A 22,420-nucleotide genomic window follows, 5' to 3' on the forward strand; every position below is an offset into this window, starting at 1 on the left:
TTGCACCGTCCTCTGTTTTAGCAGCGATTCCGTTAGTTTGCTCAGCACAGAGGTCAGACTGACCGGCCTGTGGTTCCCAGCCTCCTCCTTACTTCCACTTTTATGAATAGGAATCACATCCGCCCTTTTCCAGTCCTCCCGAACTACTCCAGACTCTAAAGAGGCATTGGAAAGGTCACCAGCGGAGCTGCCAGGACATCTCTAACTTCCCTTAGTACCCTCGGACGTATCCTGTCCGGCCCCGCTGCCTTATCTACTTTAAGTTTCATTAGCTCCTCTCGAACACGCTGTTCTGAAACTGTACACATAAATACGTATATAATGTATTCACCCCCCTGAGTAAGCCGGCCTCAGGGTGCTGAGGACTTGTTCGTCTGCCTGCACAAGGGCCCCCGAACTTCTCCTTCCCCAAGGACCTCTACCTTCCCCTGCCACCAGCGGACTGAAGCTTGTGAGATGGTGGAGCTCCGGATCTGAAGAAGTAGGAATCATGGGGAAAAATGGACGCATCGCCCCCAGGTTTATGAGCAAAACCCTGGAATTCCTCTGAGTATCCGCCCCCTCCCTCATTGACCCTCTCTGAGCAGAGAGAAGCCACGTGCAGTTCACACCCTGCCTCTCCGGTTCATTTTAAAAACGAGAAGGCATTGCTTCTCCAGCCCAGCTTCCTGTTTCAGAAGCTGTGTTGAAGGGGCTTCCTGTCTTTCTATTCTTCTAAAAGCACAGAGCCCCGGAGTCCCCGAGGAAACCCAGAACGTCCTGCGATACCTTTTCCTGGACCAGCCTAAGAATTATCCTGGGCCAAGAGAAGGAGCTCATGTGATAACAATTCAGGATCATTCTTGGCCTGGAGGAAAATCCTTGTTTAAGAGAGAATCCTACTATTTGTGGAGCGATGCTGCCATCTGGTGGATATTGGGGAGATTGTAGCTTAACTTAGTCAAAAAAAAGGGGGTCAATGGTATACCACACAGATATAATCAGCAAAAAAATTAGTGGAAACCAAACAAAGGGTTTGTTGAAATAGAATGTGAAGAGTCTTTCACTACTGCATATTTGAAGACATTTTATAATAACCAAAAAATTAAAAAATATATATTTCATTAAAAATAATTTTTGAAGGTGGGTGATGTGTAGACCGGTTGGTCACTTGTTAAGTGTCACAACGACAGGCTTGCTGACACCTTTTAGGCTATAATATATATTTATCTTGGTTTCCACTAATTTTTTTGGAGATTGTAGCTTCCCAGCCCCTCTGTAATTGCTAATCTAATACAGATCAAACGGGGCTCGTCCATCCATGGGGGGTGGGCTGCTTTTAATTTTGCCCCCCATAAGCAGGACTGGAGGGCAAGGGCAGGGGGTTCATCCCTGGAGATTGGCAGATAGGGGAAGGGCCTGTTGGGAGAGACTAGTGAAGGTGAGGCACTAGAGTTGAAATGCACTTACCTGAACCCTGATAACAGTGAGGCCGTGTAATGCCAGCCAATTAGCCAGCACATCCCGCCAACCGTGCCCACTAGCTAACTTGTCCAGTTCCACCCCCCTCCCCCGCTGTTCTCCAGATCATAAAGTCTGTCATCAACCTTTCACTAGAAGTTAAATGGAGGCATCCATTGCAGAGCAAAGGGAAAAAAAAGGCAAAGAGATCCAGCCAGAAATTCCAGTGCGTTCTCTTTTATTTACAGTGTGGTATAATGGAAGTTACTAATCCCTAGCGACCCCTCTCCTCCTTCCCCCAGGCATAGCTGCAGCACAGAGGGGACCGGAGGGCTCCACGTCACAAAGCTGAGCCAGGGCTGCCTTTATTCCCGTCGCATCTGCAGAGCTGTAGCTCTCCCCTCTCTTACAGAGGCCTGGAGCTGCGGGGCCACAAACGCAGCCAAGCTCCAAGCAAACCTGGCTCAGTCTGCTCCTTATGGAATCGAGCAATCTACTGACCTCATGGTCAAGGTGCAGAGAAACAGCGTGTGCCTAGGCTAGGAAGGCACCCACACATCCTCTGGATATCAGGGATCAGGTGCCACCTCCTCCTTCCCTCCCCTGACTTTTGCTGAGGGGAAGGAATACAGAAGGGAACTACATCACTGAACATCTCCTTCCTCCTCCTCACTGTCAGTTTATATATATCACAAAGTGCAGGAGGATGGGGCACAGATATTGTACAAACTAATTTGTTGGGGTTTATTATTTTTTTTGAGGTGGCAAATTTACCAGGGGCCCGAAAAGGAAGCTCACAGTTTCCCCCGACCTGCCCTGGTGACCCCCACAGCTCGTGGGGTTTGCAGGCTGTCCACAATAATATGCGACTGGGCCCCAGGGTTTGAACGTGAATCTCATGCACATCTTTGTGGACAGCCAGCAAACCCCACGAGCTGTGGGGGGTCACCAGCGCAGGTCGCGGAAGCCCCGCGGCAGAGCACATAGGTTGGAAAGAGTGCTGCCCGTCCCTCGTGCTCGCTGCTCCAGTTCTACACGGCCGTGCTCCGCTCTCTCTCGGCGGGGGGAAAGAAAAGCTGCGGATCCAGAGGGCTGAAAATTGAAAAGGTCAGAAGGAGCACCAGCGGGGGTTCCTCACGTGGCCAAGAACGCGGCAGGCGGCTGAATGGAATCCATGATGGAAGGAAATGGAGCTTCTTAAAAGGCCTGGCCTCCTCCATCCGACCTCGAAGGGCGGAAGCGTCAGCGGAGCATCAAGTGGCTATAGAGAAATCCACACACAGCATTGGAAGGATGGAGAGGGGTCGGGTTGCCTAATTCGAAGCTTGGGTTCTTTCCCTGAGCCCTTAAGCACAGTAGGACTGGGAGGGAAGAAAATTTAAAAATGAGCCCATCCTTAACACACAAATCTAGCTTAGCTTGGATGGATTGGCCATTGGGCCGAAAACAGGAGCAGATGGCTGACAGCGTTGATGGATGGAAGGGTGGATGAGCGAGCTATAGGTTATTGGGTTGATGGATGGATGGATGGATGAGGCATAGGTGAGGGAGGGCTTGGTTGGTTGGATAGATTGAACGAGTGGGAGGGTGGTTGTGTGATGGGATGGACAAACGATGGACTGTACTCAGACACTCAACACTTGCCCGTTTAGCTTTTTCACACACCCCCTCCCCAAACTGACCGCACCTGTATGGGCGCCTTGCACGGACTCCCCTCTCACTTCAGCCTCTGCTTCTGGGCCATGCTTTGCTCTTTCTCCAGTTTCTTCCTCCGAGACTCGGGGATCTCGGCCAGGCTAATCCCGTGATTGCTGGCGCTGGAAAGGAAGCATCAGGCAGAGGTGCAAACTCAGAGGGTGCAGGTCGTGAAGAATCCCCTCCCCTTCCCTCAGTTCCAGAAAGTGCAGAGAGAGGGGGGGGGGGGGGGGAGGTGCACAATTATGGACACAGGATGCAGACTGTCCCCCCCGAAAACCTTTCTTCTCAGTGCTCTCACTGCCTCAGGGAAAGTGGAAAACTCGCAATCCACCAGTAGGTCTCCCAGCTCAGGACAAGCAGGCTTTGTGTCTTTGAAAGCAGAACACATCGCTCTCTCTCTTCCCTACCTCCCGATGACTGAAGAGGAGCGTCACTGTGCACCCCTGCTCCCCTCCCACCCCCCCCATACTGTTGTGCCATTCGTACCCTGGGAGAAGATCAGGCGGAGTTGGAATGGGCTTATCAAATCCAGCTCTTCCTATCAGCCAGTAGGTGTCTTCTATACCTTTACCCTGCGAAAATACAGAACCATAAAAGCACAGCAAGGGCTCCCCAGCAGAGTGAGGGATGCATCCACCACCGCGTTAGGGGGGGGCCAGGGCTCAGACCCCACGTGAAATGAGCTTGCCGGGTCTCAGCTGAATGCTGCCTGGATGTATCTCGGCCGAGAGGGGGGAGAGACCGCGGGTTTGTCCCCTTTCACGCGCGGGCGGGGGGGGGTCTGGGGACGGCGTCCCCGGCCGCGTTACCTTGAGCTCGGTCTTCCCCCTCACTTCCACCTGGAATCCTTCGTGCAGGGAGCGCAGGATGTTCACCGTGCTCACGTTCACATGGATTCGATAAGCTGCAAGAGGAGAGCACAGGCTGCCTCAGTGCCGGCTTTGTGAAAGGATTCCCCTTCCGTGCGCCCCCACCGCCCCCCCCCCCCACGCACAGGTCAGGAGGGGGGGGGGGGGGTGGTGTCTCCGAGCTGGGGAGGGCTAGCAAAGACGCGGCACGTACGTAGGCCTGTGGACTCCATGCGGGAGGCCGTGTTCACCGTGTCTCCGAAGAGGCAGTACCGGGGCATGGTGAGTCCCACGACTCCAGCCACACAGGGTCCTGAGAGAGGGGGACAAGGAAGGAGGGAGGGACAGAGTTAATTATGGACGTTGACAAGTGCACCACCTCGTGCTGGCTGCCAGCCCTGTCCTCTCATCAGCCCAGTAGCGCAGGATTGGAGAGGGAGCGAAGTCCAAACGGTTGGGTGCTCTGGACGGGTCCCTCCTGCTGCCACGGACTCTGTACTTGGTCTTTGGGGACGAATCACGTTATCGCCCTGTGCCTCAGTTCTAATCCCCGGATGGTGGCGTGGCGTGATGGTGGATAACCCCCCCCTCCCCCCCCCCTTCGAGAGATGACTGTTTCCCTGCTTCTCAAATATTACAGCTCAGCTGTCCAGATGTTTGGGTTTTTTTTGTGGATTCCCAGGGAATCCCGGTTCCTTCTCACCCCGCAAAAAAAAAAAAAAAAAAAAAATCCTGCATGGCCCCACCTGAATGCAGCCCGATCCGGATGCGCACCGGCACGTCGGGCATGTGCCTCATCTTGAAGGAGCCCACCGAGCTGAGGATGTCCAATGACATGTTGGAGATCTCGGCCGCGTGGCGGGTGCCGTTGCGCTTGGGAAGCCCCGACGCCACCATGTATGCATCGCCGATGGTCTCCACCTGCCGAAGAGACGTGGAAGGAGGCGGTGAGGGAGGGCAATCTGGGGGGGGGGGGGGGGGGCAAGAACTAGGGCTGGCTAAAAGGCAATATTGAAAAGGTTTCCTGCTCCTCTGGCTGGGTCGCGAGAGTAGCTCCTTCCCAGTAGGCCCCAACTCAAGATCTCAAGGGACTTTCACCTGAAAACGTGGGCGAGGGTGGCCAGAGTAATACCTGAAGGCCTGATTCATCAAGATCTTTTCCCATAGACCCAGAACGAGAGAAAAGCTGTGGTGAAACCAGGCTTTCCACCCCCCATCTCTCTGCCTTCACCCGATTTCCACCTTCCTATGGTCTCTCCCCTGCCCTGGCTTCACCACTTGAGCTGCTGGGGCCGGGGAGGAGAGAATGGGACATTCCCAGATTTCTGTATGAAGAGGGGCAGTGAACTCGAAGGGGATGGACGTCAAAGAGCTGGAGGTCAGCCCCTAGAAGCCTTGCAGCATTACATCTTCTGAGCCAAGGCCAAGATTTGGAGTTGCCTGCAAATCGGGATTTATCGTCAGCTCTTAACCACTCTAGAGACAAAGTTTCATGGACACAATCCACCCTTAACGTCTCCAACCTCGCTCGTGCTGGTTCGGATTCTTGCTTTGACTCGATTTAGTCCTTCCCTTTCCCCATCATTTTCCTCTTTCTAATCTCCACTAATTTCAGTTTCACTTCGTCACTCCTTTTCCAAGATTCCTTCTCTCCACCTAGACCAGCGTCTCTTCCTCCCCTTCATCTAAACCGTTCTTGCTCCACCTCGCCTTCAGGCCGATGCTCATGACTGAGCGCCTGCTCTCTTAATGTGCGCCAACCCATCTCTCCCGGGTGCCCAACTTACAGGTCGATGCAATACAGGCTCAACGCATGCGTTTTGGATGCACGTCAATAACCCCTGATGCAAGACGAGAGTTAGCATGTCCAATCAAGCGAGTAGGTAAAAGTGCTCATCACATGTAAATTTATGTGGATGAGACTATTACCTAATTCCCCCCAACTGAAAAAAAAATGCGCCTGATGCACACATTTTAACTCACAAAAATTAACATCTGCCTGGAGCAGGCATTAATTCTTAAGGAGCCCAAAAAAATTACATAAAAGCAGAAAATACTGCTTTTCTGTTCGCTTTTTCGGTTCCTCTGACTTAATATCATTGCGATGTTCTCCTGGGTCAAGGGCAGGAGGATATGAGGACGGCAGCTCTAATCATGGCAGTTCCCGAGACCTTGAACTCTGGCCCAGCGCCAAGGCTAACTCAAAGCATGGGGCAACGCCTCTCTGGCTTTGCAGCCCTAGGCAATGGCCAACTTTGCCCGGCAGGCACAGAGCATGCTGGGAAAAAGTTCAGGAGCTGAGGACCGGTGCGATGCATCAAGGGTGTCTTTAAGGGGTCCCTGGTACCCTCGGCGAGGCATTCGGACCTTGTAGACATCATGGGAGCCGATGATGGCGTCGAAGAGCGTGTACAGGTCATTGAGGAGGTCGACAACCTCAATGGGCTCGCTCAGGGCAGAGATGGTGGTGAACCCCACGATGTCACTGAAGTAGATCGTCACCTGGTCAAAATACTCCGGCTCCACCGGGGTGCCCATCTTAAGGGACTCTGCTACTGATCTGGAGGAGGAGGAGGAGGAGGAGGAGAAGAAGAAGGAACAGAGAGGGAGGAGATAAAACAGAGGGAGCTAGCGTGACACGTCTGGACACAGAGGTGGGAAAGCCACCCCAGCCCGGCCCCGTCGGCGACTTACGGGGGCAGCATCTGCGTCAGCAGCTTGTCCGTCTTCTGCTTCTCCACCTCCAGCTCCTCGGTGCGCTCCCGGATCAGATCCTCCAGGTTGCTGGAGTACTGCTCCAGCATCCGCAGCATCGAGTCGATGATGTTGGTTTTCCGGCCCCTGTTTATGCTTTTAAACTGCGAGAGGGGAGGGAAGGGGAAGGGGAAGGGGAGCGGCAGAGCAAGGGTCAGTCCTGTTGCGGGGCGTACCCGAGATCTTGACAAGAACAAATAAAAGCAGGGAGAGGCGCCCACCCCCACGAGAGGCAGGAAGCATAGTGGTACTCAGACCTGGTGCACGAGCAGCCGGTGGCGGACACTCCATCTCACCCTGGGCTTACTCCCACTTCTCCTAAGCTTTTTTTGCGGAAGGTTAAGGGAATTAAAAAAGGATGGCTGGACCCACCAAAGTAAAGGCAAAAAATAAAATAAAATAAAATAAAATGACCATTTAATAAAGATAGAATCATAAAAAGAAAGATGTCAATAGTAATACAAAACATTTTTAATTCAAAGTTCTACTGATTTTGAGGTGGACACCTGGCATTTTGTCCTTTCATCCTCACCAGTTTGCTAGGCAGGAAGAAAACCTATGACTCTTTTTATAGTATTGTCTGTGTTTGTGAGTTTGATGTGTGTGTAGTTGTTTTTGTGGGCCCTTCTGTATCATCTCTTATTGTGTCTTGTTTTTAGTGCTTGGCATATTTTTTTTTTACCATTATTGAGTGTGAATTATTCTTTGCTTTTGTTTATTATAATTGATTTATTGATTGTTTTGTATAAAGTGTTTAAAAATTTGAATGAAACATTTTTTTGTATTATTATTGACATCTTCCTTTTTTGATTGTCTTGCTTGGAAACATGTTTCATGTCACTGTGCGGGACTGTATTGTGTTAGCTAGTACTGAACTGCAAGGGTTTTCGTACTGCTCTGTATGTGTACCTGCTTGCGTCCTGTTTCTGGGCGAGGTGGGTTGCTAGCTGCTTACAGCTCCATTTTACCTTGCTAATAAAAGCAGTGCCATCTTACTGCTCTTGCAAAGAAGAAACCTTTTTTTTCCTTCAGAAGGCATTCTCTTATCTAAACTAATTCCGCTGTACCACAAAGCTCTAACAGTCTTCCCTTCCTCCCCTCTCTTTTCACCACATCATGACTCCCCCTCACCTGATCAAATATCTGGTCGATGGTGAGCCTCCGGTCGGGCTGCTCGCTCCAGCACTGCTTCATCAGCTGGATACACTCGATGGGTGCCTGGTCCACGGAGACAGAGGGCCGGCAGAGCGGCGGTGGCTTACGTACCTTCTTGATGATCTCTGTGGGGCAGAAAGAAAGGAAAAGTGGAGGGACATGGTTGTGTGTGTGTCAGCGCAAAGCAGCTTCCGACTGTGCAGGTTGACTGAACCATTTGCTCCTGGTCTTGTGGTTGCTACAAAACTAAAAGACAGATCTCTTCCCTCTCCACCCCCAAATGGACTACATAAATTCATCCCCATCCTGTAGGATTTCTCAGAGCAAACTCAGACCACCTCAAGAGAGGAGGGACGTCACCTTCTGGATAATAGGCCTCCATGGGTCCCGGCCGTCCTCCGTTGTGGGGAGGGGGAGGGACGGGATACAATACCGTGTTGGCCACGCACCTTCTGCGGGCAGCTCCAGCATGCAGAAGGGGGCCCCGCGCAGGATCAGCTCCTGCATGATGATCGAGAAGCTGTAGACGTCGCCCTTGAAGGTGCCCCGGCGCTCCAGGGCGGGATCCCGCAGCAGCTCGGGTGCCGTCCAGAACAGGTCTGCCGGGGACAGGAAGAGAGACCTCCCGTTATTTCCATCAATGACTCAGCATTGTCTATCTATGGATAACGCCAGCCATCAATACATACAGGCATGCACAGAATTTAGCATCCATGTATCCATCCATGTAGAGCATCCAGCCATCATCTACAAGATCCATCCATTGTATTCACCCATCTAGGCACAGTATTAATTTGTCCATCTACAATACGCATCATAATATCCATCCCTCTATGTATAATACCTATTCATCTCTTTTCAGGATCCAGCTGCATTATTTTTCAATCCACTCCTAGAGTCTACCTATCCATTAATTGATACTGCACACAGGTGGATAAATACCATCTTTCCATCCATCCACCACATCCATCTGCCCACCAAATGCATCTTTCCATCCTCTCTTCTGCTCCCCTTTCCTCTGCCTCCCGTCTTCTCCTGTGGTTCTCCTTGCCCGAATGCAAACCTCCTCCTCCTCCTCCATACCTCCAGGTCTGGACTCTGCCCTCGGGATCCTCTGCGCCTCCAGCAGCTCATTGTAGCCATAGTCTGTCACCTTCAGCACGAACCTCCCATCCACAACGCAGTTCCGGGATTTCAGCCGCCCGTGGGCCACCTCCCGATGATGGAGGTACTTCAGGCCCTGAGGGAGGAAAGGGACATGGCTCTCTCATTTCATTCGCTCCTTCATTCCTTAAAGCACCATAACGGAGCATCTAACACATATTGGAAGATGCTACTCAAAAGTCACCTGGGAAACTCCCATGGATGCCTTCGAGAATAAACCGAAGACATTCTTTGCTGTTAATAACAATAACGAATGCACTCGAGATGCTTTTGATATTTGTTCTGGGGTTGGGTTTTTTTTTTTCCCAAGAGGCTTCTGCCTTTTATTGCATCTGCCCCCTCCCCTGCTCCCACCTTGATGAGGTCCAGTAGGAGCGAAGACTTGAACATCCAGTCCAGCTTCATGTCATTGTTGCGGATCAGATCCTCCAGGCTGCCGCGGGAGCAGTGCTCGCATACGATGGCACAGACGCCGCAGTCATGGAAGAAGCCCAGGTACAGGTTCACGTTCTCGTGCCGCAGGTCTCGCAGCTGGATGGAAGATATGGCAGAGCTGAAATGTCTGATGCCCGCAGCCTCTCGGGCTCCAATCCCACTGCTGCCACCAATCTCATTGCTGAGAGCCCAGAGCTGCGGCATCCGCAGGCCCAGGCTATAATCCTACTGCCCCCGCCATGGCTGAACTCTTCGGTGCCTTCCCCTACCAGGGTACTCTGCAATACCCTCTGCTCACCCTGCCCTACCCGCAGCATCTTTCTAAACGCCCAACCCTTTGCAGAACGGACCTTGCAGAAGGCGGTCTTTGTAGCAGGTTTCATTTCACTGTATTTCTCTCCTGGGAACTTCTTAAGCCAGACCCAGTCCCCCTGTGGGAAGAGATGAATTATTACGCCAGGCTCGGCTAATTACATGGGGTTGACGATGTCACTACCAGCCTACATGCCACCAGTAGACATGACATCCCCTAAACACGACGACTCTTAAACTTTCTTGGGAGGCGGGAGACTTGACAATCACAGTGAAATATAAAGCGTTCCGGGAAATCACACAGCGCTCAGCTGCAAGGGAGGGAGGATGGAGTCAGGAGGGGACTCACTAAAGGCCAGATATGTTCATCTTTATTACCCCCCCAGAGACACAAAATGGAAAAAAAAAATCCCATCAGGACATTTAGAGCTAATAGCTAAAGAAAAAAAACATTAAAAATTCTTCCATATTCCCTTTCTGCTCACAGCCTCAAAAATGTAAGCATTCTATTTTCATTTTTTGCGGGGGGAGAGGGGAAGAAGAGAAAAAACTTCTTCCTGCCCCGCCGCGCTTCTAAATCATTAGGAACCCGTTCTCACTGGGGATACAGCGTTTAGAGCAGGGATTTCTCCTGCCCCTTGTAACCCATCATCCAGGCATCCTCGGGATGGTTCCCTGGCTTAGAGGTGCCTCCCTCCCGAGCCTCGCAGGCGTGCGCTCTTCAGCCAAGGGCACTCCCTCCACTTGCCCGGGGGGGGGCCCAAACGCAGCCTCCACCTATTTTTCCAATTAAAACATGTCTTGCCCTCATTCCAACGAGTTCCACTGTAGAATCGCTGCCCTGGCCAGCTGACTGGGGGAGAGGCATGGGGCAATCACCTCAAAAATGGCCACACTGGAGGTCTCGGGCGTGGCAGTGGTGCTCTTCCCGGAGGTGGAGTGGCGTGGGCTCTTGTTGCTCTTCAGTTCGCCGATGATCCTCCCCGACAGGCAGCTGCGGCTGTCCTGCTTCACCTTCTGCAAAGCGCAGATTCACAAGAGTGGATGAGAGAGGAAGCCTTTCCACTAATCCCACGTCACTGCCATCCCCTCTCTCAGCTCATCCCCCACACACTCTTCCTGCCCTTTCCCTCCACCACTCCCTCCCCTCTCTGCTTACCTCCAACAGAGTCATCTCTTCTCTGAGCTGCAGTTCTTTGTTCTTACCACTAGGTGGGGCTCATGCCAAGCAGGGCGGGCTAGAGGTAGAGCAGCACCAGGGGTGCGTGGGAGTAGGGGGGGGGGGGGGAGTGCCTCAGCCACTCCTGGGGCAGGGTCATCTCTAATCACTCACCTTCTTGCTGGTCTGGGAGTTGATAAAAGCCAGGTCTTCCAAAGTCAGGATGATCTTGTTGGGCCCCTTCAGCAGCTGGGCCTGCTGGATGCGGCGCCTGGGGAGGGCGTGGGAGGGGATGGAGGAGCAGAAACAGCAAGGCAGGATCAGTTCCCAGGTTTGCTTCCTTCTCTTAAATCTCATTTCTACTTAAAATGTGGTTTTCAGTTTTGGAACTTTATTGTCGGTGCCTATTGGTTTTCATTTGCTTGTTTGCCATGGGCCCCTGGCATAGGTGATTAATCCAACGTAAGTAAACAAAATAGAAATGAACACAAGATAAAACGCAGAGGGGGCCAAGCCAGTCTCTGTTTATTTCACATGCTGTGCTCCCTGCTGGGTTGCTGGTTTCACCCTCTTTCTCCCGGACCCCCCCTCCCGCCCAATAGCATCACCAGACAGAATCAGGGGTCAGTCATAGGCAGAAGCAGCTCCTGGTTTGCCTCCCACTCTGTTGTATCTACAGATTTGGTCTCCCTAAAGGAGCTTAAGGAATACGATTCCCAGCATGCAGCGGGAGCAGAGGCAGAGCCGACATCGACCTATCCCTGATGACCTGGGGGGGGGGGGGGCAGGGGGGTTTTCTCCTGAAAGGAAGCTCCAGAGTTTCATCCCCTCCTCCCCCACCTCATCGACCGATACGCACCTGAGGTAAAGTGCGAGGGAGGTGCCACCCAGGATCAGTGTGGCGATCAGGACAAAGACAAGCAGCAGGAAGGTGGGGTCCACGCCTGGAAAGGGGAGGAGACTACGGTAAGACACTCCCTGCGGCAGGGACAGGAGACAGGTAAGACGCTGGAAGGAGATTATGGCTGAGAAGTCCCAGAAAGACGGGGAGCCCCGGGGACTCACCTCCTGTGCAGATGACGCCGGTATGGAACCAACAGTCTGAGTCGGTGCCAGGGCCGGAGCTGTACGGGAAGTGAATCTCATCAATGTACCTCAGCGCGCCAGTGGCCGCGTGGATGGTATAGGTGGGCTTCAGCAGGGACCCCTCTCCATCTGTGTCCAGCAGGACATAATCCATCAGAAGCTCTCCATCCTCGTCCACGGACAATCCATGGCTGAAGCCTTCCACACTGAGGGACCTGGCGTGCCGAGCAATGCTGGCACCCGTCACCCATTCTCCTTCTGCTCGGGTGCGCTCCACCACTTTGGCCAGAAAGTAGATGGAGTTGTAGACAGTTCCAAAGAGAGGGGAGACCTACAAGGAACAAGACAACGAGGTTCCTGTGCAGATCTGAATTACTTCATAGAGAGTATGAAAGCAGCAGTATGATCTACATCACCTTACGAAGCAATCATCTCAGATGACTTCAAGGTAGCCAGTCAATACAATAAATCAATTGGGAAAGCTGACAGTATGATTGGTTGCATTATTAGCGGTATTTGCAGGCAAAAGGAGGCAATATTGCTTTGAGTAGATCACCTTTAAGACCCCTCTGTAAATACTGTGCTCATTTCTGGAGACAGGACCTTCATGGGGACATTGAGAGGAAAGAGGCGGTTCAGACAAGGAATACTAAAATGATACAGGTCGAGAAACTCAAACCCTATGGAGAGAGGCTTAGGACACTCAAATTATCTTACTGGAAGAAAGAAGGGATGCAGGGAGACAGGACAGAAACTTTCAAATATTTGAGGAGTGCCAAAGTATGGGAAGGTGATGACTTCCTAGAAGAAGAAATTCAAGAACAAGGGGTCATGATGTAAAGCCACAGAGAGGAAAGTGTAGAAGATGAGAAAATAATTCTTTACTGAGAGGTATGGTTGATACTTGGAACAGCCTACCAGTAGAGGAAGTGACAACCAAAACCAAATATTTGCGACAGGCACAGAGGTAAAGGGCAGGAGGGGAGGAGAGAAGAAAGGGATATACTTGGGACACTTGTAGAGGGAAGGCACGCAAGTACGTTTGAGATATTGAGTGAGGGAGCTAGTGTTGGTTTAGGCAGTGGTAATTTGTGTGCTCATCTACCCAAGTGGTAGAAAACCAGTGAGTGAGTCTCAATCTGGGCAGACTGAATAAGCCCGTTGGTCTCTATCTGCTGACGTTTGCTATGTTATGTTAGTTCTATAGCCTGGTGTCCCAGGCTCACTTGCCACCATGCTGAGTTCTTCCCAGTGCTACAGCCTTATAGCTTCTAATCATCTTGGAATCACCCTATTTTCGCTGATCAGTTTTTCCATTTCATCTTCCCTATTATGCTACCCCATAATACCTCAGTTGGCTCAATATCAGCTTGGATCATGTAGTCCTTCTGAGCTTTTTCAAAGTCTTGGTAGAAATTCCTCTTGCCAGAGTCGATGGTGATGGTGAGGACAGCATCGTAGGCCCTGCGAAGCTTGGTGTTGTTGGCCAGGAGGCGGTAGGGCACCTCATGGTATGGAAGGCTGTAATGCAATGTGTCATAGGGCATGAAGACGAAGGAGCCATCTGTCATCCTGAGATCAGCTGCCTTCTCCAGTAAGATCCTCTGATCTTCCCCACCAATCAGCACTGAATGCATGCACATGATGACAACTAGGGATAGAGAAGAAAAATGGGTCACATGAGGCTCCCCCATCATTACATCCCTTACTATAAGCTGTTCTAGGAGTGTATTACTCTTAGAGACCTCCAGGAGATAGATCCCAGGCTACAACCTCTATAAAGGAGCTACAGTGACTAGATGTGAAAAGTAAATTCTCTACAAATGTTTTAGGCAATAGGTTCCCCAGGCTGTTTTCTGTGTATAAAAGGTGGTACAATTACTAACGAGGTGACCTCTAGGGGTGTGTTCCATATGGATAGTACCAGGCTGTACTGTGAACAAAATGGTCTGCTGAGATGACTCCCAAGAGAGCATTCTCTATGGATAGACCTCTCCAGATCTCATCTTCTGTATATAAAAAGGTGGGACAATGAATAGTGAGAGGACTCTCTATGGTTATCTTATTTACTTATTATCCTCCTACCTCTTACTTTATATGCAGTCCGGATGTGCTTTAGAGCTTCATGAGCCCCTCTGGGCTCTGTCTTCATAGCAACCACCATGCTGACTGGCAGGCCGAAGCCACGGAGGGAAGTGGCCAGTTCCTGTCCCGTCTCTACCCAGAGGTCTTGTGTAGAAGTCACTATGGCAACATGGGCCCACTGGAAGAACTTGAGCACGGCAAAAAGAATGCTTGAAGAGAGGGGAAGAGGCTTAACAAAGGTGGTGAGGCTGCCTGCCTCAGGGTCCAGGTTCAGGCAGGCCCAAGAGAAGATGGCTTTGTTCCAGGTCTTTCCAAAGAGCCCGGCCGCAGTGCAGTAACCAGGGTTGACTGGGCCTACAAACCCTGAGGCATAGTTCTCCATGTTTACAAACGCAGCCAAGGCCTTGGAGGTCTGACAGTCCTCGTTGAACATGATGTAATCAAACCAGTGGCCTCGCTTCAAGGATGGATCTTTGTTAATATGACTGACAGCAAGCTTGGCTGCTAGCTCAGGCAGGGCTTTGGCTAGGAAGGGATCACAGGTCCAAGGGCCTACAATGCCTACTTTGAAGGTGGCTGGCTGAACATGGCATGCAAAGCATAATACCAAGAGGAAGATAACATGGGTCCATTTGTAATCCCAAGGGCAGAAGATTCTCCACCCGCACCCCAGGTGGTTGGACAGCATCAACAGGAAGTCATGGAAATGGGGATGCATTAGGGACATTGTCTGGGAAAGCCCTGGTCGCTCTGGCCTTCAGTCGTCCTTGCTTCCTGGCAACCAATCCCAAAGCCACCCACTGGGTGTGAAAAAGGAGCCGGCTGCTACCAGATGCATGGTTAAGATCTTCTGCTCATCCATGAAGACTTGCAGGGAGAAAAGAACAGCAGTTAAAGGGGTATTTTCCGCTGGAGTCAAAGAGCAGAAACAGGGTGAGGGAATGACTAGCTGTCCAGGCCCCAGGTCATCCAGGGACATAAATGCAAGTTGAGCTATTCCATGCAAATGGGGGTAGATAAGGCTATCAGGAAACATTGCCCTATGTGTTATCCCACTTATTTATTTAGACATTTTATATACCGTTGTTCCATATAAAGATCACAACGGTTTACAAAATTAACATTCATATTATAAATCAACAAATAGTTACAGTTTAAGGGGGTAGTATTCATAGACAGGGATGAACATAAATCAGATGGGATGTTACATATTAACTAAAGATCTATGACATAAGTCGAGTAGTACGGGAAATTAATCTGATAACAGTTTTCTCATGATAGTCAGTACATTGTATTGAGATTCTTACAGTCTCTCGTTAATTTAATCCTAATACCTCGATTAATATCTCTTGTCCTTCTTGTTAATGCAGTTCTCTGCATTCTGATGTTTTTTTTTAAAGTTAGATTATAAGCATTTTTGAATAGCCATGCTTTTAGCTCACGATTAAATCTTTCTCTCTGGTATCAGGTGTAACTTCTCAGCTAGCGAACTCCAGAGCTTTGGACCCACTATGGAAAACACATGGTCTCTTACTTGCATCAGATCTGTTCTTTGTATTGTAGGAATAGTCAATAGCCCTTCATTTTGAGATCTTAGTGTTGGCTGGGGTGTGTATGGTTGTAATGTCACGCCTAACAGACTCCTGTTATTGGAGTGAATGATTTAGATGTTAATACTTTATAACAGATTCGCAATTGCACTGGCAGCCAGTGGGGTGAAATCAGTAAGGGGAAGATGTGATCAAATGTCCTTGTTAAATAAAAGTCTTTGCAATACTTAAGCTCTCAACTGGGGTTTGGGTTCTTTAGGGTATAGGGCAGAGTCCATCAAAACTTCTCTGTCTCCATCTGCTGGTGGGAGGCAAAACCCAGGAGTCTGGACTGATCCTGGTACGTACAGGGCACAGATTGTTTAAGACATTTTGCTGCTTTGCCCTTGGTGGAGGTGGGAGACAGTTTAAGGTCAATATCTGAGACTGCAAGGGGCCCCTGTACTATTTTGGTCAAACAACACAATGATCGACTTTCCCAGCCAACTTCAGATCCGTCCTGTGTTGAAGACATGGCTGTCCCCACTATTATGACCCAGAGCCTCTCAGCTCCCAGCCTGACCTTCTTATAGTTTCTGCTACTCAATTGATGGCTTTAGATTGGAAGTACTAGACAACACTGGTCCTCGAGTGCCAGAAACAGGTCTGGTTTTCAGGGCATCCACGATGAATATGCATGAGGTAGATTTGCCCACGATGGAGGCACCGCATGCAAATCTCACTCATGCATATTCATTGTAGATATCCTGGAACCCAGACCTGGTTGTCACATTGAGGACTGGAGTTGCTTACCCCTGCACTAGAACATAAGAACATGTCATACTGGGTCAGACCAAGGATCCATCAAGCCCAGCATCCTGTTTCCAACAGTGGCCAATCCAGGCCACAAGTACCTGGCAAGTACCCAAAAGCTAAGTCTATTCCATGTTACCGTTGCTAGTAATAACGGTGGTTATTATCTAAGTCAACTTAATTAATAGCAGGCAATAGACTTCTCCTCCAAGAACTTATCCAATCCTTTTTTTAAACACAGCTAAGATAATGTAAGATGGTGCAGGAGTGGGAATGGTTAGAGGAGATGGGAAAGGGGATGCAGCCTCTGTTTTTGGAATGAAGGGGGTTAGGTTTGTTGAGGTTTTGCTATTTTAGTATAACTGTACTTTGACATTTTTGGGATCCACCAAAGCTCCACCCCCAGAAGAGCTAGCTGTGGAGATGAAGATTGCCAAAGCCATCACAAATGAGTAAAACTAAAACTCCTGTTGCAGCCTGTGATTGCCACAGCGATTAGGAAGCAGATCTTTGGTGGGGAGGACCAGGTCTCCCATCAAGGATCCTGGAAGAGAGGAGTCTATGACTTCATTGTATGTTCTGCATTCTGGAACCCAAGACACGCCTCAGCCTGTGCCCTTGAAATGCCCTTTCACTGCCAAGTACAGCTAAGGGCCATTGGGGCCATGCTGCTTCGCCTACTGTCTACAGAAGAAAGAGGAAACATCACAAGAAGAGACAAGATTGCAAACGTAGACACCACCGTGTACACGCACCTTGCACAGCTGTTCTTTATCACTGATGAGGGAGAAAATGCACTTGCCCCGTACTTCCATTGCTGACCCCCTTGTGATGGTACAACTTCTCCCCCCACCCCCCAACCATGGACATCGCTCTCCTCCTCCATTACTCAGGCCATTTTAGTGCAATCTTCATCCCCTTCAGCTGCAGTCCTATCCCCCCCCCATCCACTCAGGCTGGTGTGTGTGGGGGTAGGGAATTTTGGTTGCGCGCACACACACACAGTTTGAGGAAGGGGGAGCAGGGAACAGAGGGGGTATGCTGTCAAGCTGCTCCTGCTGTTCTCCGGGCTCGGTTTTTCTCTGCCTTTGGGTAGAAACTTGCACCTATAGCTTTTATCTTACCTATGTAATTGCATGCATTAAGTTTCTGCAAAAGCGCAGATGTAAAAGTGACACAGGCAGATAAATTAGCAGACAATCCTACAAAAAGAAGGAAATGTGGAAGAGGAGAAAGGAGATCAGAAGCCTTAATCTCATGGGAGATAGAAGATAAAGTAAAAAGTGAAAACAAAGAACAGAGCAATATAGAATATAACAAAGGGAGACAAGAGAGCAGAGGGAGAGCCCTGTAGACAGCAGCTGAAGGGACTAGTCTTACACTATTTCCCCCTTTCCTGCTGTTTCCTAAGACCCCAGCTTGTAAGTTAATGAAGAGGGGACCCTTACCAGGCACAGCTGGCAGCAGGTAGTCTCTGGCTCAGGAACGTCACCTAGATCCCAAAGTTTGGAAGGAGCAAGGTCCGTGGAGCAGACAGGATGGCATCGCTTCCAGGGCCGGGCACATAAGGAGGGCAGTGGCGGTGGAGGTCCCCCCTACTCCCAGGTTAAGCTGTAGGCTGGGGGCTTCTTTTGGCGCAGGACTCCGCTTTCAGCTGGCAGCGAGGCTGTTTCTTTCACTCCCTACCTAATCCTCTCTGTATCTGCACTTAAGATGATTAATGTAAGGACGCTGCGGGTAAGGCAGGCGTGGGGGAGATGCTAGAGATTATATCTCCTGGTGTTTTAATGTCCCTCCCTTGGGGGGGGGGGGAGCAGGGAGGAGAGACCATCTCAGACATCATAGGACAGACAGGGATCTGGCATCACCTGTTCCGACAGCAACACAATTTGGAGGCAGTACCCTGCCTCACCTCCTCTGCACTCCTGAGGCTCCCCGCTTCAAAAAGCTGCCCTACCTTCCATCAGTGCCAGCACCAACCCGTCCCAAGCACTGTATGCACTTATAAGCAGAACTAGGCACCTCTGCCTTTCAGAAAGAGACTAAAATGATTCGCAGATTCCTTGAGCGGGTGGTCACTGTATCACTAGTGCCCCAACTGAGCCTCTCCCACTCCTCGCTGAATAGTTACTGCTCCTTCCTCTCTCATCCCTGCCCCTATTGTCCCCGCCGTAGGTCCTGTCGCTCCATTGCTTCTGTTTGTCCCTCTCTCTCTCCTGCCAGCACTTCCTGCTCTCCCTTTTCATACGGCTACGATAAACACTGATGTATTTTGAACACAGTTGCAGCTAAGAAGGGAGGGAGGTCCTATAAATTAATGATGTGCGCTGGCTCCTTCCCGCTGGGATGCAATATGTGCGGGTGTCCTACCAATGGTCATTTCAGGAGGCTGGCAGGAGAAGGCTTCCAGATTCAGGGTGCAAGGTGCGAACGCACATGCTCTAAAAGGTTTTGGGGGTTCTGTGGTTCTTGAAGTGGGGGGGTTGGCTGAAGCTTGGTTCTCTTTTCCTTCCCCTGCTTGGAATGACTTTCTTATTGTATAAGAGACCTCCCTCACATAGCTCTGAGTCCTAGGCTTTGATCTTCTCAGGAATAGATTATTGCAATGGATTATACCCAGGTCTACCAGAATCAACTCTCAGACCCCCTTCAGTTAATCCAGAATTCGGCAGCCAGACTTCTCGCAGCGACTCCCATTAAACAGCACATTTCTCCTATTGTGCAGAGACTACAGAATACACTTATTCATTCTCTGTTAAATAATATTGACTCCATTTGGTTATGTTCTACATTACGAATTTACAAACCCTCAAGAGATCTTAGGGCAGCTGGGAAAAATGTATTAGAAGTTCCCCACAGTGAAAATGGCCGCTTTAAATGTAACAAGACAAAGAGCCTTTCCAGTAGCCGGACCTACTCGGTGGAATGCTTTACTGGTCACCTTGAGACAAATACACAATAGAAAGGAGTTCGAAAAAGCTTTAAAAACTCATTTTAAGGAAGCATTTGGGAATCTCAAATTCGCTTAACAGTAGTTAAACTTCAGGGAGATAAAGATAGTTACTATATGCTGCATTTATTTTAGGGTTCTTAAATTTTATCTGTTTTTCCTTCTTTTGTTTTTTTATAACAGATTAAGGCAAACATTAACTGCTTTAATAGTATATATTAGCTTGATAGAATAAAAATACAATTAACATTTTGATCAAACTTTATTTTACTTTAATTTTACCTTTATTGTAAACCACTTTGTGTGTATGTGTATTTATATATTAGACCTCAGCCTCGGCCACACTTCTCAGCAGCATCAGCCTGGATATCTTACCATGAAAGCCTGTCATATAACGAAGATGACCTCAAGCGGGGTGATGAGGGCACCATATTGGTCCTTACTTCTGCCAGAAGAAAGCTCACCCTGAGAAATCATATGGGACAGCTTGAATCTGGAAACCTTAGCCCACCCCCCCCTCCTCTTGGGATAACAGATCTGTAAAGCCCCTAGGGGCAGAGCGCTTAGCCAGCGGAGCAGATTACATTAAGCAGGGCAGAGCTGCTAGGGCGCAGGAGGGAGCTTAAGGTGGTGCATGGCCCTTCAAAAAGAGGGATGCAGGAGGCGCTGGTACTTACACCACTGAGAAACAAAATCAATGGGCAAAGCTCTTATTCAGCAGGACACGGGCCAAAGAGGCAGGAGAGCCCAGGCAGAGAAAGAAGAGGGGCCAGCGTCTCTGCGCAGTAAACTCAGCTCCGGGAGTGCCCTTCTAATTAAAATCTAAAGCAGGCACTGGGCCACCTTTACAGGCCCAGGACCTAGGGCAGACTTAGCTGAACCGGTTTTATACTGAGACAGTAGAACGTGAAGATACACCACAGAGAAAGTGCACATTTTAACAAAATGTCTTTACTTAAATATTAAAAAAGAACATTTAGAAACTTTACAGACAGCAAGAGGGACTGTAACATTTTTTTCTCTCCTGTAGAAAAGGTACTTACAAGACCACACTCAGACTATTTACAATAGATAAATGCCTTGATTCCACAGAGAGCGGCTAGCACCCCCCCCCCCCCCCCCAATTTATTGAGAAAAGCATAAAATAAATAGATAGAGGCACTGATTCAAAAGGAAGGTCTCCTTCCCCCACTCCCCCTGCCTGTGGGTCTGCACCGCGGCACCAGAGCCTGCTAGCAGAAAGGGAGGGGGCAGAGTTAATCCCCAATCAAAACAATTTGCTGCCATTCAACTGGATTTCTGACCAGCCTGGATCATGGTTGGTTGAAGTTGGAAGGGGTGACCTCTAGAAGAGTACGCCATCGACCGTAGGACAGAGGCAGAGGGGAGGCTGAGTTTTAGAGAGACCATGACCTTTACAGGGAGCTGTACCTTGGCACTGTCCATCTACTGGGACGGGCTATTCTCTCATCATCCCGCCTGCTGCCAACAGCTGGAGCCAGAGGACCACAGGACTGTCTTACTGATGGTCATCTGAAATACTCCCCAAACCCTTCTGGATATAGTTTTCAGGGTAAAACCTCACTTTCCCAGGACAGAGGATGGTACAGCTGGTGGCAAGCAGGAGACCCATCTAGAGGTGCCCTAGAATAGAGTGCGACAGACGTCTACCCCCGACATCTCACAGGTTGGGGTGTGGGAGCTGATCCCATCTTCAGTTGGGCAAGCCTTCCACCTGGTTATCTCCAGATGCTGGATTTGCTGCTTCTAGTGGTGCCTGGGCCAGGGGGCACTGCCTTCTTGCTGCCCTTCGAGGCAGCCTGGAGCTTCTCGCTGCTGGTGTGTGCAGACCGTGGGCGACGTGGGACAGATGGCACCTAGAAACAGAAAACCCCCCCCCCACAAAAATACTTCTGTTAAGCCCAGCGTGGCATGAAGACCACCGATAGAAAGCGATAGGCACTCCATACCTCCTTCCTGACTGCCTCTCGCAGCCGCGGGTCCAGGTTGCGGCGGGCCGAGGGGTGGCTATGGTTTCCCTCCTCCTTTTCTTGGAACCTACAAGACAGGTGTAGCCCCTGGCTGTCAGTGCGGGAACGGGACAAGTTCCCTCCGCCCTCACTCTCCTCCCCTCGCTTACCTTTCCTGCTCCACTGCTCGCAGATATGTGAAGAACTCCTCCATCACGGGTATGGTGTGGTCGGAGTGAGCGTGGTGATGCTGAAACAGGCGGGAAATGTCCGCCACCTCCTTGGGTGACAACATTCCATCCCCAGGACCTAAGGGGAGAAGCATAAATCAGTGTTCAGGCTAAGCCATGTGGATACCCAAACCATGGCCTCAGTCATGGTGGCCTAGTCAATAGACACTTCAATCTCTAGTAAACAGGCCATCCTGGGTTCAAAAGGAAAATTGGGTCTTACCTGCTAGTTTTCATTCCTGTAGTACTACAGATCAGTCCAGACTCCTGGGTTTTGCCTCCCTGCCAGCAGATGGAGACAGAGAAAGTTTCATTGACTCTGTACATAACCCAATGTGCCACCTGCAGTCCCTAGTACTGACCTGTACCCAAGCCAAGATGACAGCAAGAACCATAAATTTCTAAGCAAACTCACTCCCCTCCAACAAGCCAGAAGAAGGTGAAGTTGTCCATAGAGACAATGGAAAACTTGTTTCCCAAATTTAATATAAGCAATCAGCATTGTGGGTGGGTCCTGGACTGATCTGTGGTACTACAGGAATGAAAATTACCAGGTAAGAGCCAATTTTCCTTTCCCTGTACGTACCCGGATCAGTCCAGACTCCTGGGATGTACCTAAGCTCCCTTTAACTTGGGTAGGATGTGGAGAGTTACGCTCATACGAACACTTTCACTAAAGCACATGGAAGCCAGAGCCCAGACATCCAAGCAATAAATGTCTAGCAAAAGTGGGCAACAATTTCCCAGTAGCTGCCCAGAAAATTTCATGTGGAGACACCTGCTGTGACTCAG

The 22,420-nt window shown here is 50.0% G+C and overlaps 2 protein-coding genes across 4 annotated transcripts in view; both read right to left on the bottom strand.

Moving 5' to 3' along the window:
* Positions 1-1,771: 1,771 nt before the first annotated feature.
* Positions 1,772-18,068, bottom strand: GUCY2D (guanylate cyclase 2D, retinal). Its single transcript, XM_029580908.1, has 20 exons — positions 17,927-18,068; positions 14,137-15,003; positions 13,401-13,702; positions 12,031-12,382; positions 11,825-11,909; positions 11,140-11,236; positions 10,686-10,823; positions 9,845-9,925; positions 9,414-9,590; positions 8,979-9,135; positions 8,345-8,494; positions 7,872-8,020; positions 6,681-6,844; positions 6,354-6,546; positions 4,733-4,907; positions 4,201-4,299; positions 3,948-4,042; positions 3,625-3,710; positions 3,128-3,257; positions 1,772-2,701 (listed from the first exon to the last, which is right to left on the bottom strand). The coding sequence occupies exons 2-19, from the start codon at positions 14,861-14,863 to the stop codon at positions 3,158-3,160; spliced, it is 3,327 nt and encodes a 1,108-aa protein (XP_029436768.1). The 5' UTR covers positions 14,864-15,003; positions 17,927-18,068; the 3' UTR covers positions 1,772-2,701; positions 3,128-3,157.
* A 2,291-nt stretch (positions 18,069-20,359) lies between these two features.
* CNTROB (centrobin, centriole duplication and spindle assembly protein) overlaps positions 20,360-22,420 on the bottom strand; it is a 46,147-nt gene continuing 44,086 nt past the window's right edge. For all 3 annotated transcript variants that reach the window (XM_029580429.1, XM_029580432.1, XM_029580430.1), the window contains exons 18-20: positions 21,569-21,707; positions 21,399-21,486; positions 20,360-21,305 (exon numbers count right to left, since the gene is read on the bottom strand). In XM_029580429.1, the coding sequence (XP_029436289.1) occupies positions 21,168-21,305; positions 21,399-21,486; positions 21,569-21,707 (365 nt within the window). In that variant the 3' untranslated portion in view covers positions 20,360-21,167. The remainder of the gene's footprint in view (positions 21,306-21,398; positions 21,487-21,568; positions 21,708-22,420) is intronic.

Source organism: Rhinatrema bivittatum, chromosome 16, assembly GCF_901001135.1.
Source record: "Rhinatrema bivittatum chromosome 16, aRhiBiv1.1, whole genome shotgun sequence".
In the NCBI taxonomy this organism is placed as follows: Eukaryota; Metazoa; Chordata; class Amphibia; order Gymnophiona; family Rhinatrematidae; genus Rhinatrema; species Rhinatrema bivittatum.